This window comes from Adiantum capillus-veneris, chromosome 1 (genome assembly GCF_014529385.1).
Source record: "Adiantum capillus-veneris isolate H3 chromosome 1, ASM1452938v2, whole genome shotgun sequence".
In the NCBI taxonomy this organism is placed as follows: domain Eukaryota; kingdom Viridiplantae; phylum Streptophyta; class Polypodiopsida; order Polypodiales; family Pteridaceae; genus Adiantum; species Adiantum capillus-veneris.
The window spans coordinates 185,440,556-185,461,050 of record NC_140931.1 but is presented as its reverse complement, the minus strand read 5'-3'; the positions used below and the strand labels follow the sequence as shown (position 1 = coordinate 185,461,050).

The 20,495-nt window shown below is 43.3% G+C and overlaps 1 protein-coding gene across 1 annotated transcript in view; it reads left to right on the top strand.

Annotated features, from left to right (window-relative positions):
- Window positions 1-12,140: 12,140 nt before the first annotated feature.
- The window catches only part of LOC147466156 (uncharacterized), a 50,283-nt gene continuing 41,928 nt past the window's right edge, over window positions 12,141-20,495 (top strand). Inside the window, exons 1-2 of the mRNA XM_086506854.1 lie at window positions 12,141-12,278; window positions 12,961-13,035. Of these exons, the coding sequence (XP_086362980.1) occupies window positions 12,141-12,278; window positions 12,961-13,035 (213 nt within the window). The remainder of the gene's footprint in view (window positions 12,279-12,960; window positions 13,036-20,495) is intronic.

Below are 20,495 nucleotides of genomic sequence, written 5' to 3'. Positions count from 1 at the left end.
GTCGTTGAGGCATTGTCGCAGTCTATGCTTACAAGACAATGACAGAACACTCAGAGATTGTACAGGTGTAGGACAGGTTTACCCACAGCTTACAGTGTTAGAGACACAGTGGCTTTTTGAGCTGTTTTTTGGTCTGTTTTTAGTACACCAGAGCCATTTTACAAAGGAGACTCTGCCAAAATTTCTGTAGAATCTGAAGCTTTCTTGGTTCATTTGACAGGTTGATATTGGTTCAGAGGTCAGTTTACAGGGGAAACTCTGCCGAATTTTTCCCAGGAAAGTAAACTACTGTGAAGCGTAGCTATGGCTGGATCACAGGACACTGCTCTTTACAATATCAAGAAGCTGGATGGAACCAATTTCCCATTGTGGAAGAAGCAGATTTGGCACGTGTTGGTACAAAAGAAGAAGATAAAACCTATAAAGCTCAAGGGGATAAAACCAGAAGATATGGACGAAGATGAATGGAGCGAAATGGATGAATTAGCACTTTCTACCATTATGCTGACTTTGGCAGAAAGCGTTTACTTCAATGTAGTAGACGAGATGTCGGCTTATCAAGCATGGTTAAAGCTGAGTGATCTTTATGAGAAGCAGAGTGCAGCTTCACAGGTATACTGGCTTAAGAAGCTTGTTGACTTGAAGATGAAAGAAGGGACACCTATGTTCAATCATCTGAATGAATTCAACACAATCTATAGTCAGTTGTCAGCTCAAGGTGTCAAGTTTGATGAACCTGTTAGAGCTATGTTTCTGTTGATCACATTGCCGGAAAGTTGGGACACTTTTCGCACAGCTTTGAGTAATTCTGTACCTCCAGATAGTTTGAACATAGCAGGTGTAGAAGGAAGTCTGCTTACTGAAGAAACCAATAGAAAGACAATGGACAAAGGCAAAGGAACAGCCTTAGTTGTCAGGGGAAGGACCAAAGAAAAGTACAAAGGTGGAAAGAGGAATCAGTCTCGTAGCAAGTCCCGCAGTGCTAAAGGCAAGAGTAACATAGAATGCTACCATTGTGGCAAGAAGGGTCACATGAAAAGAGACTGCAGAGAATGGAAAGCAGAAAAAGGCAAAGAGAAAGCTGAAGACCATGGTGAGAAGAACAAGTCCTCAGTGAAGATTCAAGAAATAAATGTGACAAACACTATTGCAGAGGATGATAGTCTAGTGTCAGGAGACATCTACTTCTTGAAGAATACAATGGACTCATCTCTTCTTACAGCATCTGATGGAAATGCACTGAGTGACTGGATTATAGACTCAGGGGCATCACTTCATGTGTCTCCAAACAAGGAGTGGTTTACTTCTTATGTGACCACTAAAGATCATGTTCGGCTAGGCAATGGGCAGACATGTGAGATCTTAGGTGTTGGAGATGTTCAATTGAAGTTTCAGAACGGCTCTTCTTTCACGCTGAAGAATGTGAGACATGTTCCCGCAATTACAAAGAGCTTGATCAGCACAGGTTTACTTGATGATGTTGGCTACGTCACCACTTTTGGACAGAACATGTGGAAGATATCCAAGGGTTCTATGACAGTAGCACATGGAGTAAAGTCTGGAGGACTTTACATGATTTATGTATCAAATGTCTCTAAAAATGTAATCAATGTAACCGAGCAGCCGAACGTTTCTTTGTGGCATAGCCGGTTAGGACATATGTCCAAGAAGGGAATGGAAATCTTGTCTCGTTCTGATTATTTGCCTCGCTTTTCATTTAATGATTTTGAATTCTGTGAACATTGTCTGTATGGTAAGCAAACACAGCAGCCACATAAGCATAGAAGCAGTAGAAGAGATACACAGTTGGCACTTGTTCATAGTGATTTGTGTGGACCTATGCCTAACCTATCTCTAGGGGGAGCTTCTTACTTTATGACATTTATAGATGATTACTCGAGGAAAGTATGGGTTTACTTTCTCAAGCACAAGGATGAAGCGTTTAGTGTTTTCAAAACGTTTGTGACACTTGTGGAGAATCAGAGTGGCAAGAAGCTTAAATGCTTACGCACTGACAATGGTGGAGAGTATGTTTCAAAGGCCTTTCAGGACTTTTGTGAGTCAAAAGGTATAAAACGTGAACTTACTGCTCCTTACAATCCTCCTCAAAATGGTGTTGCTGAGAGGATGAATAGGACCATACAAGAGAAGGTCAGAAGTATGTTGTCTAATGCACAGCTGCCAAATGGGTTTTGGGCTGAAGCTGTATCAACAGCTGTTCATCTTGTAAATAGATCTCCTAGCAAGGTTTTGCAGAAGGATTCAGTGCCAGAGATGGTATGGTCAGGCAAAATGCCCTCATACAAGCATCTCAGAGTCTTTGGCTGTGAGGCATATACTCACGTTCCAAAGGAATTTAGGAACAAACTTGAGCCAAAGAGTAGAAAGTGCATCTTTCTAGGCTATGGTAATTCTGGTGAGATGGGGTACAGACTTTGGGATCCCGAATCCAGAAAGGTTGTCCGCAGCAATGATGTTCACTTTAATGAATCCAAATATCATTCTAAACCAGAGAGGGTTGAGGAGATTAGAAGAGTTGTCTTCCAAGAAGATGGACCTGCACGTGCAAGACAAAATGTCAGGGCTCAAGAGGAGCAAGGACAGGATAGAGTGGAACCACAGGTTGTGGATGAGCCTGAGCCACCTATTGTGCGTAGATCTGGACGTGTCACGCGACCTCCTGATAGGTTTGTTCCATCTATAAACTATGTCATGTTGACTGATTGCAATGAGCCTTCATGTTACAAGGAAGCAGTGCAAATGAAGGACTCCGGGAATTGGGAATTGGCAATTGGCCATGCAGTCAGAGATGACAGCTCTGCATAAAAACAAGACATGGAAGGTAGTTAAATTACCACAGGGCAAAAAGGCTCTACCTTGTAAATGGGTTTACAGGTATAAGATCACCGCTCATGATAGTTAGCCAAAGTACAAAGCAAGGCTTGTTGCCGAGGGCTTTAAGCAAGAACAAGGCATTGACTTTGATGAAGTCTTCTCTCCGGTGGTCAAGATGACTACATTGAGATGCTTTCTTGCATTGGTTGCCATATTAGATTTGGTGTTGCACCAAATGGATGTCAAGACAGCGTTCTTGCATGGTGATTTAGATGTGGAAATTTACATGCAGCAGCCATAAGGGTTTGTTGAGAAAGGCAAGGAAGATTGGGTATGCCAGTTGTTAAAGAGTCTTTATGGCTTAAAACAATCACCGAGGGCATGGTACCATAAATTCCACAAGTTTATGCTTTCTCAAGGCTACAAACGTAGTGAGTTCGATCACTGTCTATATACAAAGAAGGCTAAGGATGGCAGTTGGTTGATCCTTATTTTGTATGTGGATGACATGTTGATTGCTGGCAAGCACTTGGAAGAAATTTCAGCTTTGAAGTCAAAGATGGCAAAATCGTTTGACATGAAAGACATGGGTGAGGCAAGTCATATACTTGGTATGCGCATTGAGAGAGACAGATCAAAGAAGTTGATTTGGTTATCTCAAACAGAGTATATTGACAAGGTTTTGCAACGTTTCAATATGGAGAAGGGAAAGGCACTGAGTGTTCCATTGCCACCATATGTGAAACTTAGCAAACAAGATTGTCTTGTGTCTGAGGAAGAACAGGCTGAAATGGATAAGATTCCATATGCGTCTGCAGTGGGTAGTTTGATGTATGCAATGATTGCTACTCGCCTAGACATTGCATTTGCAGTGGGAGTAGTAAGTCGATACATGTCAAACCCAGGCAAGAAACATTGGGAGACAGTGAAAGGAATATTGAGATACCTGAAATCTACAAAGAGTATGCGTATATGCTATGGGAGTCAGGAGCTAAGTGTAAAGGTTTTTACAGACTCAGATTATGCAGGTGACTTAGACAACCGAAGGTCTATGTCAGGGTATGTCTTTACATTGGCTGGTGGAGCAGTATCATGGCGTTCTAGATTACAAGATTGTGTTACTCAGTCTACTACAGAGGCTGAATATGTTGCAGCATCAGAGGCATGCAAAGAATCAATTTGGCTTAATCGACTAGTAACAGATTTGGGAATCAAAGAAGAGATGCCTGTGTTATATTGTGATAGTCAAAGTGCTATCCAATTGGCTCGCAATCCAGTTTATCACTCAAAGACAAAGCATGTGGATGTGAAGTATCATTTCATCAGGGAAATACTCGAGGATAAGCAGCTTCAGCTTGTCAAAGTTCACACCACAGAAAATCCTGCTGATCTACTTACAAAAGGACTTCTCTCAGAGAGCTTTGCGCATTTTCGCAAGCAGTTAGGTGTAGGGTAGTACATCACTTCTCTACATCTCTTGTATATTAGCTTGTATAGTAGCTTCTCTCACACTTAAAGTACCACATTGGACTTTAAGTGGGAGGTTGTTGGGGTTTAAAGCCCAATGTGGTCGCCCAGGTAAGTGGGCGGGCCGCCAGGTATGTACACATATTCTTTTGTAAAAACCTAATAAGAACTCACTATGCTCTACACATTACAGTAGAGCGAGTTCACCATATCGTCGTGCTCTTCTTCTTGCACTCTCTCTCGCGTTATCAGCACGACGATATGGTGAACTCGCTCTACTGTAATGTGTAGAGCATAGTGAGTTCTTATTAGGTTTTTACAAAAGAATATGTGTACATACCTGGCGGCCCACCCACTTACCTGGGCGACCACATTGGGCTTTATACCCCAACAACCTCCCACTTAAAGTCCAATGTGGTACTTTAAGTGTGAGAGAAGCTACTATACAAGCTAATATACAAGAGATGTAGAGAAGTGATGTACTACCCGATGTGGTCGCCCAGGTAAGTGGGCGGGCCGCCAGGTATGTACACATATTCTTTTGTAAAAACCTAATAAGAACTCACTATGCTCTACACATTACAGTAGAGCGAGTTCACCATATCGTCGTGCTCTTCTTCTCGCACTCTCTCTCGCGTCGCACTTCCGCTCGTACTCCTTCATAATGGTGATAAAGGGTCATCGATTTCTTTTTGGCAATGACATTCCAAAGACTGTTGGACTTTAATAGTATAGGAAAATTCTTAATTATTTCACGATTCAGCCTTTAGTATGGAGCTTTGGGTATTATGGGGTTCATGCCTTTAACATTTTTGTATATCATGCAAAGCCACTATGATGACTCTCCATTTCCTATTCTTCTTATTCAATGGTGGTGTGGGAGGAGATGATTGTTGTTTCCATGCAAGGACATCGTTCTTGTACTTTTTTTTCTTCACTCTCTACAAGGGTTTGTTCCTCTATGGTTTGAGCAATATTACACTTCCTCTTTTAAACTTTCTTTGGCATGTTCACTAAGGGTCTAATCTTGTGTACCCTCTTTGTAAGAAGTCTACTTATCTGAGAAAATGGGGTCACTTCAAAAAAGATTTAGAAGAATGTGTGGCATTGGAGACTTGTTGGGTCCATCAAAGTATGAGCTTTTTTTGCACCACGATCAAGGTACATGCTACAGTTTTGGAGACAAAGAATGGAACTTTCCATGCGAGGTCATGTTCTCGAGCTAGATTACGGCCAAATTAGGGTCAAACATGCCATTTTCGCGTCGTGGCGCACGGGGCTAGATCCGAGCCCCTCGGGTCTCGAAAACCCACCCGACCGGGTTCTTTGGTGCAAAATAGGCGTGATTTGGCCGTAATCTACCTCGGGAACATGACCTCACATAGAAAGTTCCATTCTTTCAGCCACAATCTAGCAAATCTTACAAATGGGAATATTCCGATGAGCGTTTTTGGTTTTTTGACAAGTTTTCTGGTGAGTGATTTTTGTCATGTACGATGGCTTCTCTTCATTATGGGGGTCTTACAAATGTGGTTTTCTAAAATAAAAATTACAAGGGTAAATCAAGGTCCATATATAATGCATTCCCATGTTCATCTTCAATGGAATAATTAGTTAAATTGAAAGAATTTTCACTAAGTCATTAATATAGGTCAGGTATTTCTTAAGTTGGCTCAAATTTTTTTTTAAATACCATTTTTAGGTGTGTAGTACAATTGTGAAGCTTGTACAATATGCCAATAAAGATTGATGGAATTCAACACTCATTTAAGCTCAGCAATAAACTGCAACTATTGCATAAACTTCTATTTTTTTCAAAAATAAATTTTTTGGGTCCTTTGAAATCAAAATAGGAGTCTTATCATGTTTTTAACATATTAAAACTAATATATTTTCATAAATATTTCATATCGTATACATAAGCTATGGTGAGAGTACCAAAATCTACCATGACGTGTGTGGTCTAAGCCACTAACTTGATCCAAGGAACTTTTGTGCATATGTCCTAAAGTCCACCACCTTCCCCACCATTTTGAAATTTGATCAAAGATTCATTAAGTTTTAAGTACTTACTATACTTCCATGAATATTTCATATTGTATACATAAGTTATGGTGAGATTACCAAACTCTACCATGACCTGTGTGGTCTTGTTGGGGTATAGGCGCCTGTGCCTTGCCCGGCCACCCAGAGTCTGGGCGCCCACTGACTTGTATACCTTATACATAGCATAAGTGTATAGGGGGCTGCTCACTCTTTGAGTCTCCCCACCCACATTGTGTGTCGTGTGTCTCCTTCTCTCTCTCTCTCACTCTCCGTCTGTGGTGTGCTCCCCGATCCCCTTCAATTGGTATCAGAGCTATGGTGACCGCGGAGAGCACAACGGCTTTGAGAGCTTCGAGGCGATAGCTGGCTCGCTCTCGACGGTAGAGAGATTAAGAAAGCTTGGAAGCTTTGTGAGAATGCAATGGGAGCTTGTGAGCTCAGTTGAGAGTGATGTATGCTCTTGTGGAAGCTTAGAAAGGAGTGTGGAAGATTGTGTGTAAATGAAGGTGCTGCCCTAAAACTGTGTGCGCAGCAGCACAGTTTTCAGATTCGTTTTTCTCCTTGTAGAATGCAGATCTGAGAATTCTGTCCGTGCAGCCCATCCGTTTCGATGTGGTCTACATCTTTGCAGAAGAAACTTTTTGCAAATTTCTCACCGTTTTGCTGATATTCAGCTCAAACTGACTGTATACAGAAAATTCCAGATTTTCTGTTGTCGCATTGTGTGCGAGTTTGATGCACTTTTGGAAGCATGGAAGATGCTTGAAGTTGAGTGCATAAATTCTGAGTTGAAGATGCAATTGCAGCTTGTGTTAAGCTTGTGGTTTGAGGGTTTTTTGGTAGACTTGGGCAACGAAGTACGGAGGCGTTTACACACCATCGAGGCGGTCTCTTGAGAGACGCAATTTTTTGGAGCACACAGGTGGAGCTTCTTTCACTGGTTTTCACAGAATACTTTGGCAGTGATTTTATGCTTGGATTCATGGTCTTTGCGGATGGTTTTCATATGGTTATGACGCATGGTTGATGCCCATTATACATGCATTTTGACGAGCACTTTCAAGTGCCGGTGAGCTCTCTTGAGAGCATTGTTTTTGCATTGAATAAGTTTCCGGATTGCAAATCTTTTGGCGCTTGCTTATGCGCGGTCACTTCGTTGATGTACATTGAGTGCGGATTGCCATTGTATGTGAAAATGTGGAGCCATTTTAGCATTTCTACTCATTGGCATTGAGTAGTGTTATGGTTTATGGTAGAAGGTTTTGTCAGTTTGGACACAGTTTTGTGTTTTTGTATCCACTCTCGCAAGAGTGAGGAGTTGTGTATCTTTCTTTGCTTGAGACAGTGGTTTGCTCTCAGGTGGGAGAGTCTTGTGATCTCGAGCATTGTTTGCCATAGTTTTGCAGAGCTTATGCATGTATATTGAGTGTAGTTTGATGCGCATTGATTGCTCATTGTATTGAGCTTGCAGGACAATGGTTATTTTGTGTTGATAGCCATTGTGCGTCAAAACTCTGGCGAAATTTTCCCAGGAGTTTTATGCGTATCATTTATGCGATCTAGGTAGAGATTGCGGGTTGCACTCAGCATTTGCGTGCGGTGTTCTCTGCAGGTGGGAGATTTGTGCGTGTGTATGCATCGATACCGCACAGTGTGGGCTTGGTGATTAGCTCACAGATTGCAGTGTGATACTAGAGCATGCGAGGCTTGTATTGACATTGCGGGAGCTCTATTTTGGAGTGTGTCTCATAGGTTTTACATTGTGTTTCTGGCCATATTTGTAGACAGTTTCCAGGTGTTGTTGGTGAGGTGGTTTTGCTTTCTAGTTTGCTACATTGTGCTCATGGCAAAGACAGGTGATTGATCAGGTTGTGACCTCTCACAGATGCGCGTGTTTGATGGGTCAGACTTTGCGGCATGGAGAGAGTGTATGCTTGATGCATTGACATAGCGAGGGTTGCATCGACCATTGAGTGGTGATGCAGGTAGACCTTCAAACATGTCTGACGATCAGTGGCAGGAGCTAGAGGAGATGGCACTATCTACGCTCTCTTTGCACCTTGCGGAATCTGTATATGCTCTTGTTATGTATAAGACTACTTTGAGAGCACTTTGGCGCAGATTACATGATATGTATGATAGATCTGAGTCATCACGGACTCGTGTGAGACATGTACATTCACGAGCACGCCAACAGGTGACATGTTGGTATTGTGGTCATTCTGGACACGTTAGATGGCGTTGTTTTTGTCGTATGGGACATCGTAGGAGACATGGCAGTCTCAGAGATGTATGTAGTGATGCCATGGACTCAATTGCTTTGACAGTTGAGGCACATGTAGTGTCGGAGTATACTAGTGACGGGGATGTCACTTTTACCTCAAGCTATGCACGAGATGCTGTACATGTGGATAGTGCACTCCCTTCGCAGTGGTTGCTAGACGCAGATGTTATGTTTCATGTCACGCCGCATCGTGCATGGTTTTGTAGCTATTATAGCGGGATGCTTGGTAGTGTACGTTTGACCGATGGATCGGTGCATGCGATAGCAGGTGCAAGAGATGTGAGACTGTCATTACCGAGTGGTGCATCTTACTTGTTACGACATGTGCGCTATGTACCAGATTTGACAGTGAGTTTGATCTCGATTGGTCAGCTTAGAGATTGTGGATGTCTGATTTCGCTACGAGAGCGAGATTTTGTGATGCATTTGGGTTCGCTAGTGATTGCGAGAGGTTCCAGGAGTGGTACAGGTTACCCATTGCATGTGGATCACGGGAGAGACGGTGTTGTCTCTGTGATCATGCAGCCAGGTAGAGAGCGAGAGAGCAGGCGAGTCTCTTTTGCTCATGGGTTGCAGGGTACTTTGCATGGAGTGCAGAGTAGTGAGCTCGTTGTGCACACAGTTGGGGCACGACTTGAGCAGTCACACAGAGAGGTGACAGAGTCAGACATGCATGCTTTGCTAGTGACTGAGCAAAGCAGAGAGTTAGTTGTGCGAGATACTTCTATGCAGGATAGACAGGTAGAGCAGTCTTGCTCTAGTGAGTCATGACAGGAGGACGTTGTGCAAGAGTCTATGCATACGGAGTTAGAGCATGAGAGCTCTAGTGAGTCACAGCAGATTGAGTCGTCATGTTTGCAGTGGATGATTGCAGAGGAGGCTGAGACGTCAGCGATTATGCAATCATTCCTTTCTATGCTCGAAAGTGAGCATGGGGATATAGTTGTGCAGGATATGTCTTCCAGCAGACACCTAGAGCAGCTGGTTTGCTCTGAGGTTGCACGATAGGTTGATGCGTCTTTTGTGGACAGTCAGGAGATGCATGTGGCTGACACGCCTTGTCAGTCAGAGATGCCTATTGCCAGGGATATATATGTTGATGCATGCTCCGTAGAGCTAGCAGGGCCCGCTAGCATTGCATCGGCATTCGGTGGTCTCATGTATGAGATGTTGATCTTGAGACCGGATATCGTAGCTGCAGTGGGAGCATTTGAAGTTGGGGTTGTCAGTCGTTTGTTGACTGATGATGGCATAGTGCACGAGGGAAATATGCAGGTATTGCGTACATACTTGCAGTATGTGTGCGGTACGTCTGGTGGTGTATAGACTTACACAGGAGCAGGACAGCCAGATGCACACGATCACAGCTAGCCAGTGGGCATCGATTGAGAGCGGTTTTCTCTCACCTTTTGTAGTCTTTAGACTAGGTTCCCTTGCTTAAAGGCACAGTCGCCTTTAAGTGGGAGGTTGTTGGGGTATAGGCGCCTGTGCCTTGCCCAGCCGCCCAGAGTCTGGGCGCCCATTGACTTGTATACCTTATACATAGCATAAGTGTATAGGGGGCTGCTCACTCTTTGAGTCTCCCCACCCGTATCTGCGTTGTGTGTCTCCTTCTTTCTCTCTCTCTCACTCTCCGTCTGTGGTGTGCTCCCCGATCCCCTTCAGGTCTTAGCTACTAACTTGATCCCAAGGAACTTTTGTGCATATGTCCTTAAGTCCACCACTTTCCCCACCATTCTGAAATTTGTTCAAAAATTCATTAAGTTTTAAGTACTAATTACTTAAAATTCCAAATAAGAGGCCCTCCTATATCTCATTCTCTTCCTAATTTCTATAAAGGTTGATTGTACTATTAGCAACTATATGTTTCATGTTCACATTTTAGATTTATATGCCCTTTATTTAGAAATATGAATAATGATCTTTCCTTTGTTTTATGGTGCCTTTTGACCATCCTTTCACCAGCCGCTATTGATATCCAATTATGTACAAGAATGTATCAACTACAAAAGTTATTGGCTAACTTGATTCTCATCACAAATTCCTAAAAAATGAGAGCAACAATAGTATTTCAAGACAAGTGCATATAGTTAACCACTATTTGAATGACAACATAAAGTAGCTTCAAAACAATGACAAAGTGTAGTGCAAATAAAGAGATGACACAATAAGATGGTAAAAATTGTATTGTCTTAATCAATTACATGAGCCCACTCGCTTAGCATATGAGTGGTGTACTTAAATGTTCTCTACATGGGAAACAGAGCTAGGCTCTCTCTCTCACTACCACTCTATTGCTCCGTCTTTTGGCCCCTTCATCTTGCCTTTCATTTGCAGCACCTTTCTTTGCAACTGTAAGTTTATCAGACACTTTCAACCGATTCTTTGTTGAGATTTGGTTCCACACTTGAATGTCCATCTTGGCTTGGTTGGTTCTTGGTCTGCAATTGAGCTACAAAGTGATTAATTATATCTCGCTAGGGCTTGATTTTCAAATATTGTAGGCATGAAATTCCATGTTATTAACTTTTGTGCTACACCTTCTGCAAATCAAAAGTGAACACATGGATCTATAATATCAAAATCTAAATACAAGGTGAGTTTCTTAAATCCATAGGTGAATTTGATTGCAATATAAACATTACAACTTTACCTCTTCCAAGATCAAGTATTTAAACATTGTTGAATTTAGACTAACCTATATTGTGGCCTACATTGCTGAAATGCATTGGAGTCAAGTTCTCCAACCATTGACAACAACTTTCAAATAAATCTTTTGGAGGCACTAGTATCAGTTTTCAATGTTGTTGAATATAGGAGAATCTGCTAAACCAAGAGATGATTAATAAAGAATCCTTCTAATTTCAAAGAAAAAAGAGCTCTAATAAGTCATTCATGGAAAAAATACACTAACCACACATGCTTTGCAAGAACTGACACTTACCTTAGGATCCTTTGCCAACATTGAAAACTTGTGACCCTTCATAAGCTTTATATACACCCCTTGCATTCTGCTACATTGGCGCCATGTATAGTAGATCTCTGTTGCATTGTAATCCTTTGTCGGGTAGCTATGAGCAAGTACACTCTTGCTAGAAATTACTTGCATAGTGCATAGTTCACACACACACACACACACACACACACACACACACACACACACACGGTAAAGAAGGAGATGTTGCAGCAACTTTGAAAAGGATTTTGAAAGGAGATAGGGAGCTAGAGTAGGAAAGTTGATATTGCACGTTAAGAAAGAGGTTATGGAACTCGAAAGAGAGATGCAAGCTTGGGAAGAGAGCAAAAGTGGACTGGGAACTTAGAAGTTGGAGCTATGGAAATAGAAGTTGCATATCTAAAATGAGATGTTAGAGCTATGGAGAAAGAGGTTGCAGATCTAAAAGAGAAGCTATTGGATCTATGGAGAAAGAGGTTATAGATATGGAAGGGAAGCTGTTGGAGCTATGGAGAAAGAGAGGTTGCAGATTTGGAAGGAAATGTTGCAGCTATGGAGAAAGAGGTTGCAGATCTAAAAGGAGATGCTGTAGCTATGGAGAAAGAGGTTGCAGGTTTACAAGGAGATGCTGTAGTTATGGAGGAAGAGGTTGCATGTTTAGAAGAAGATGTTGTAGCTATGGAGGAAGAGGTTGCAAATCTAAAAGGAGATGTTACAGAGCTAGGATGATGTGTGATAGGCTACTTTACGAAAAGATGCCTTAGCATGAGAAGAGGAGGAGAGACAGATATCAAGGCGTTTTAAAGAGAGAGTACGATCTGGTTGAGAGAAAAGTGAGAGGAGTTTTAAAGAGAGGAGAATATATGTAGATTTTACTAGATCTGGTTGGAGTTACTCTCACTCCAAAAGCACCTTTTCAATTTTCAAATATTAAAAGTTTTCCTCTCTTGTCCCCTCTTTGTTTTCTCTCTCTTCTTATTTCTCCCCCTCCAAAAGTTTCCCAAGCTTTTGGAAGCATGGGCTAACCACGTCGCCCGTCCGTGTACATGTGAAAGAACTCCCATCTTACACAATGATATAAACGTTAAACCTGGACGACCTAGAACTAAACCCGAACGGGCGCCCTTGGCTAGGTTTAGTTTTAATAAGCCATCTACGACTTAGAACACCTCTACGGTCACGTGTGGAGTTCCCGTCCATTGATCCCCCCCCCCCCTCTAGCCCCCCTTAAATGATCCGTGTCACTTAGTCCGGAGGATCCATGATCCGTGGCACCTTATCATGGCACCTGCCTCTTTCAGTCTGATCACATACCCTGAAAGTTGTACTCGTGCATGCAAACGATGCTCCTTTATGAGTGGGAAGCCGGAAGATTTCGCTCTCGGGCGTATCACGATGGCCTCCTCTCAAATTTACTTCTCGCTCTGCTGTCGTCCTCCTTACAAAGGTGGCTTCCTCTTGTTCATTTTATCGAGTTTTGGGGATGTTGTGCGCGGGCGCTTCTGCTTTTCGTTTGTAAGACTAATGTCGAACTGTCAATGAGCCTCGCGAAGAGTTTCTTTTTGTTTTGCCGAGTCAATGATGAATGCGGAAGTCAATAGGAGGGCAGCTTGTGCATAGTCCTAGTGCAAGAGGTACACTTATCATACTTGAGTAAAAGAAATTCATTTGGAGACTGTCAGCCTGTTCAATGCTAAGTTTGCCTGTAGCTTGAATAGTAAATCCATCTGTCTTTGCTGCTCAGCCAAGACTTGTGACTTGAACTCATGATACAAAACACGGAACTTTCACTAGTCCTCAAACCTTGGCCAATGGGTTGCTACCATGACTGCCTTGTAGCTTCCTAGACCCATGGGATCAGTGGATTGCGCTGATCTGTTATCTAGAATGGGAGGAAAACCCCCCACTTACCTCTAAATCAACACGTACCACAATAAACGGTGTGCACAAATTGCTCTCACCCCTAATCCTTGTCTGATCCGTTGTCTTACCTCATTGAAGCATTCATATGTATTGGAGCGGGACTTGTGTGGGTATTCTAGTGGTGGGCTGATGTAAATATTGATACAATACTGTGGCATATGCAATGTGCATGGGGTTACTATTAGGTTGGGAAGGTTCAATGGATTCATAATGATTAAGGAAATACATAGTGACACAAGACACATGAGGTAACTAAAATGAAATGAAGCTTGATTCTTGAAATGAACTCTCAAGATTTGTGTACAAGAGATAGTTACTTAACAGTAGAAGTAGCAAGAGCTTCTAGTGGGTAGTATAAAGGGGGGTCGCCCCATGAAGCTAGGGAAGCCATTTGACATCTAGTACAGTGTACACTTCATTCGGCTCTATCTACACCCCATCGTACTCACATGGAAGTTGCATGACTACGTGCCACAAAGGCTCTCATTGGACAAGCGAAGATGCACACCATGAGCATTGAGTTGGTACAAAGGACAAAACCATGTTCAACAAATTTCCCCTTGGGATTTGGACCAATGAATAATTGCATGGAAACCACAATGCCACACAGGCTAGTGAAGCCATACATGCTATGCAACACAAGCTACAAAATGTCTCAACGGATTGTGGTGTCCCACAGTCTAAAGATTGCTCCCCTCAAACAAAGTGTAATGTACAATGAAAGTGATTTATGGTGATAACTCAGGACGAGTGTTCAATGGGTACTCAAGGTTCCTTTTACTTCATGAGAAAGATGTGCGATAGACTAGAGAGAGAAGAGAGATACTGTGAGTGAAGGTTCTATGAGTGAGAGAGAGAGAAAGAAGATAATACTAGATGGGGTCCCAAACTCCCCTTCAAGGGCCCTCCTCTATATTTCTAGAGAGGTATTTGCTTTAGATTGCACAAATGGTGATACAATGGATCTAGAGGTTGCGATGCTGATGGGATCTTGTAGTAGATATTGGATTTGTGAGGCTAAGGGCTGAAAACTGAAAACACTAAGTGGAGGACCTGGATCAGCGATGGTACTAGAGGAGGGTATGGTTGAAATCTGTCGATGATGCTTGAGGGCTGAATGCTGAAAATGCTAGATTTGAGGGATGAAATCTGCAGTTTATTGTGGCGATGGTGCTGAAGAAGGTGAGCGCTAGGGCTGAATTGCTCGTGGCGTAGATCTGCTCGTGCTAAGGGAGGTGATGCAAAATGTTGATGCTGATGGTGACAAACAAACGTTAAAGGCTGAAGTTGGTGCTACAAAACGCTAGGTGCTTGGAGATTCTGGAAACGCTAGGGAGTGCTTGAGGATACCGTGACACTAGGTACCCATGGGGTGCTTTTATTTGTTATTTGGTGATCAAAGGGTGACCCCTAGGGTCACTTATACTTTGAACTTTGAAGAAGAGTTGGGTGGAGCAGTATGCTAGAAACAACCCCACGTGACACGACTTTATAAATTGTGCTAAAATGTCCCTTATTAGTAAGTTAATAAACCTATTGATAAGAGGTGCTTCACATTCGGATATTACCTAGGCTTGGACTAATGCTACTATATGGGAACACTCCCTAGTGTCTAGTAGACATTGACTGTGCTTTTGTGCAATCAAGGGGTATGTAGCTATGTTAAAGTTCCTTGACATGCGCGTCCCGCGCATAGGCTCACAAAGGTGCCAGAACACTTTCTAGGTTGTCTTAAACCCTAGAAGTAGGAGTTACAGCTTGTTCACATGTTTATAGGGTTAGATGTGCAGATGACATCCCCTCCTTTATTTGGTGAGGTACTGGTACCGAGCTGCATGGCTTCTCTGTAGTCTGCCAACAACTTTGGGTAGTCTGTGAAGAAATGTTCGTCGACCCACACTGCCTCGTGGGTCCCTTGATCCTTGAACTTCAAAAAGTACTGTTGTGCTTGCTTCTTTGAGCCTTGGCGAAAATGATGCAATAAAATCTGCTTTGTCTTCATGACTTCACCTTCATCTACGATCTCAAGTTCGCCCTCTTCATAGATCCCCTTTGGGGGATCTCCCTGGAACAACTTAAACCAAGAAACATGAAAAAGGTTGTGCATTGACCATGAGTTGGCTACCACAATTTCATACACACATCATTTATCTTTTCAATGACTAGAAATGGACCATACATCCTAAAAGATAAAAGACAACTTAAGATACTTCTTTTCTACTTGCTTAAGTTGTTGCTTCATGATTCCAATTTCCTTCCTTGATAGTAACATTTTGATGATGCTTGTTAGTGTCACATGCTTGGACACTCCAAAGCGAGAAATCAATATCAACACTCTAATAGAAACTTCAAAATTACTGAACTTTAAGAGAGAGAGAGAGAGAGAGAGAGAGAGAGAGAGAGAGAGAGAGAGAGAGAGAGAGAGAGAGAGAGAGAGAGAGAGAGAGAGAGAGAGAGAGAGAGAGAAATGAAATGAAATGTTATATTAACGTTTTCGAAAGGCCAAAATAACCTATGAGACCAAAAAGTTACAATTGGTAAATCTGATAGCATGTATGAGTACGGAAATTACAAAGTTACAAAGAACTAACACTAGAACACTAAAACCATAGTTACAGGGGAACACGTTTCCTAGGCCCTGGAACGCTGGAACGCCGTTATCTCCCCCCTTGCAAGGTCGGAACGTCCCGGAACGTTTTGCCGTTCTGGGTGACCACTTGATACCGGAACGGCCTCGGAACGGTCAACTCTCTAAATGGGGAGAAATCGGCAGTTTTTTGCAAATTTGTAGTGAATATTAGGTGTTTTTTAAAGTGTGCAAGGACCAAAATGCACCCCCTCACACCCATTCCCTTCTTAAGCAAATCCATATGCCCTCTAGGTCTAAGGCTTAAGCCTTAAGCTCTCTCGACTCTCGAGTCTCAAGTTCTCCCCCTCTCACTTCTCTTAAGCTCTCTCTCTCTCTCTCTCTCTCTCTCTCTCTCTCTCTCAAGCTCTCTCCCTCTCCCTCTCCCTCTCCCTCTCGCATCATCCATGGCCTAGGGGACTTCAAATCGAGTTTTTTATGAGTATTAGGTCCAAAGGACTCTAATACTACTTGTATTCAAATTTCAAACATGTAGAGCTAAAAATTGCATTATTTGGGTGTTTTTTATGCCTCCTATTCCGCGCCGTTCCCGTTCCGGACCCGTGGCCGTTCCCCCGTTCCACGGGGGTCCCGTCGCCGTTCCCTTTCCGCGTTCCGTGTAACTATGACTAAAACACTAAGGAGAAAAGGAAATAAATATGAGGTTGATTCGAGATTGAGACGAGATACCGGGGGGGGGGAGGGGGGGGTTGGTGGGTTCAGATGAAATCTCTCATTGGTCGCTGTCGGATCTTATCAACCTCTTCCATGGTCAGTACTCTGGTTGGGCGTCTTGCATGTCGAGCTAGAGTGATTTGTATCTTCTGTTGCAACCTTTGTCGGTGGTGGGAGACCCCCAAGGTCGTGGGCGTCTAACTCTGCCTAGCTCAGTGGCTCGGTCATGCAGCGTACCTCTAGTATGGGTGGGCTCTGAGATCTGCTGTAATGACTGCTCCTTTGGCTCTCCCCTGGCTTGTGTAAAGAAATCTGTGATTCGTCTTTGAGACTGGCTTTCCCCTGATGTCCTCAGCAAGCTCTCCCCATGTCTGCACAGCTCGAACAAGAACAATCCGAGACATCTCTGATCCTTGTATCTCATGACTCTAGACAAAGGTCCGAAACCTTCTCTAAATAGGAAGTGGAAGCGGCCGTGTATCTCATAGTACGTCGGGCAATGACGTGTAGTGCAGCTCTGTCTCTGGCTCTAAGTTACATAGGTGACATATCTTGGTCCCTATTGGCACCCCTCGAAATCGGCCAGTCTTGATCTGGAGCCGATGTGAGGATGTAGAATTGCCCGATAGCGCATCTTATCCCATGAGATAAGTGTGTATCCATGTATGCAGGCCTAGTCACAAAGCCGTCCTCCGTGACTTGGAGAAGATGCTCTCTCTAGAAGGCCATCTTCGTGCCCAACTCTTGTGTCGACTGAATCCATGTGCTCCTAGTATCTAGTTGAATCAGATCCTAGCGTACGACTCTGGTGATCTATAACCGGCCCGTACAACGTAGAGGGCGGTACTATTTCAATTACCTGTTAACTTTACACAGAGCACTGAGAAGGGAAGAGAACACAGTTGCGTCCAGCGACTAGAATGTCACTGCGCACACGAGACCGACACCCTGTAGGCCCCAAAGACTGGCGCCCCTTTCGGTATTTCTTTATTCAAATTAAGGTAGACGATCCGACCACTTAGCACAAGCTTTCACAAAGCTGTCCAAATCTGCGATGGCTGAAAACGCAGGTTTTCGACCGGATTTCGACAGCATAATGGCGCAAAAACCCCTGTAGGTCAAAAACACCTGTCTAGGACGGATTCCCTCGATATCTGGAAGCTTTTTGGTGAGCTGTCACAGAAATTCAGCGGGCTGTAATCCTCTGTTTTTCACTGCCGGGAACCCAAGAGCCTGTACACGCATCCCAAGGCTCTCACGAGGCTCCCCCGATGTTCCCTTGCAGTTTAGGTGCGAAACCCTAAACCTGCAGAAAAACACAGCAGGCTGTAATTCCCTGTTTCGGATCGTTTTTAGCAGAGCGAACACGCCTACGCGTGTCCCAAGGGCTCCTGCACGCAATGGGACAGTTCCCCTGTGAATTGGACGAGTTTTCACGCGAGAAAACTCTCCAAACTAGCAATCTTTCGTGATGGAACTGTGCGTACCTGTGGGGGATTAGCAATTAGCTAATCCGGTTCTTGTTCAGAAGGCTCTTGCCTTGGCAAACGTGCATAAACCCCCAAAACTGTACATAGGTCAAATGAGAAGCCCACTAGTGGGGCATAACGTATTGTACGTAGGGAAGAAAGAGAGCAGTATGTAGCGTGCGGGGCATCACTCCCATCACCATACTGTGCATAGAGGGCAAGGTAAGCTATCTGTACATGCTACAATCCACCTGAGGCTGAAAATGGCGCCCCCTTTGTTGATATGCAGCTCGTTTTTGCCTCCCAGAGTGGCAGAATCGCTCACAAGCTGACACGTCGCCCAGTTTCCGAGTTTGGGCTTTCCCTGCTAAAAATATCTCAACTGGTGCGTCAGTTTACTTGGCAGCAGAGCAATAAAATGTTCCCCTTGTCATTCCAGAGCTAATGACGCGAACACATTTTCCGGTCAAAAATAGCAGTTCCCTAAATTTTAGGAGATGCTTCCATGGCGTCCCTATCGGTCTCCTGACCATCATTGAAGACTACCATTTGACCAACATCTACAATGTGGGTTAATTTACTGGCCCCTTTCAACTTATAAAGTTGCAGTGACTTGACGAGTGGCCCAAATTCCAGTTTGGCGCACACGAGCTTCCATACTCATCAGAATTCAGTGCTAACTGGCCCGGGCAGTCCCTGTCTGACCGACCTAGATCCCCGATGTGAGAAACCCATTTGGCTGCAGCCGTTTCACACTGGCCATGCAATGTCCACTTGCACCTTTTCAAGGGTTTTGGGACAAACAAGTAAAAATAAAATAAATATATCTAATACTTATTTACGGAAGGCAACAGGAAAAATACACCTCCTGGTGACACACCCCACCCTTGAAATACTGCAAGCGAGGTCGCTTGCATGCCAATAATACATGCAGATATCTCCTGATATCACATATATTCTATGAGGGGAATCCAAGATATACATGCTTCCGGAAATGTAGCGTTGGACGATTAAACAATCCCACCAACCTGGCCACGACACATATATCAAGCATAGAAGTCTTCTAGTGTACTCTTGAGCACAAACTTCTCTAGCTAAATTCTGTATGGAAAGAGTAGATACAATTGCTTAACTACTCTCTTGAGCATCATGAACCATGCTCTTGCCTTGCTCCAAAAAGGTTGGATCAAGTCACTGTGGGTTCCATTTGAAAGGCTTCAAGATACAATTGCAATAGCTGAGGTGAATCAAGCAATTCAGACTCTTCCATCCATTTGGCATCTAATGATGGATAGTTCTTGAACTTCACCAAATAGCGTCTTGCAACTTTTCCTCTTAACCTTTCTTTCTTTATGTGCCAATATCTGTTCAGGAACAAGGATTTCATCCAATTCTTCCACTTCGGGTTGTTCCTCATCAAGCATATTCTCTGGCACATCACCAACAAAGGGTCTTAAAAGGCTGACATGAAAAGCATTATGTATTTTCCAGCCTTCTGGTAGCTTTAACCTGTAAGCTACATCGCTGATCTTTTCTGAAATCTGAAAAGGACCATAATATCGCATACCGAGTTTAGGAAACAAGCGTTCCTTGCCTTTCCTTTTCCTTAACCTGGCCTTTTCAAAGCGCAAAAGTACCCAATCACCAAGTGAAAACACAAGTTCACGACAGTGACGATCAGCAGCTTTCTTTTGCTTAGCCTGAGTCTTCTCAAGAGCAATCTTTATCTTCCTGTATGTTTCATCCTTATCTTGCACATACTTGTCTGCCTCAAATATCTTGTCCTTAGTCTGCAAAATGGGTGGGACTTTCTTTCCTCCTTCCACTATCTCAAATGGTGCCTTACCTGTTGATGTATGCACAGTGTTATTGTAAGCATATTCAACCAATGGGAGATGGTGTTCCCAAGTTGCCTTGTGCTCTGAGACATAACATTTGAGTAGGTCCAAGACAATAGAATTTGCCTCTTCTGACTGTCCATCAGTTTGCGGTTGAAACGAAGAAGAGAACTTGAGCGTAGTGCCCATGTTCTCAAACAATGCCTTCCAGAAAAGACTCGTCATACGTGGATCCCTGTCACTGACAATTGACTGAGGCATCCCATGATATTTAAAGATATTGCTCATGAATATCTTGACCATGTGTTCTGGCTTTATCTTCTTCCTAACAGGAATGAAATGGGCCTGCTTACTGAACCTACAAATGATAGTCCAA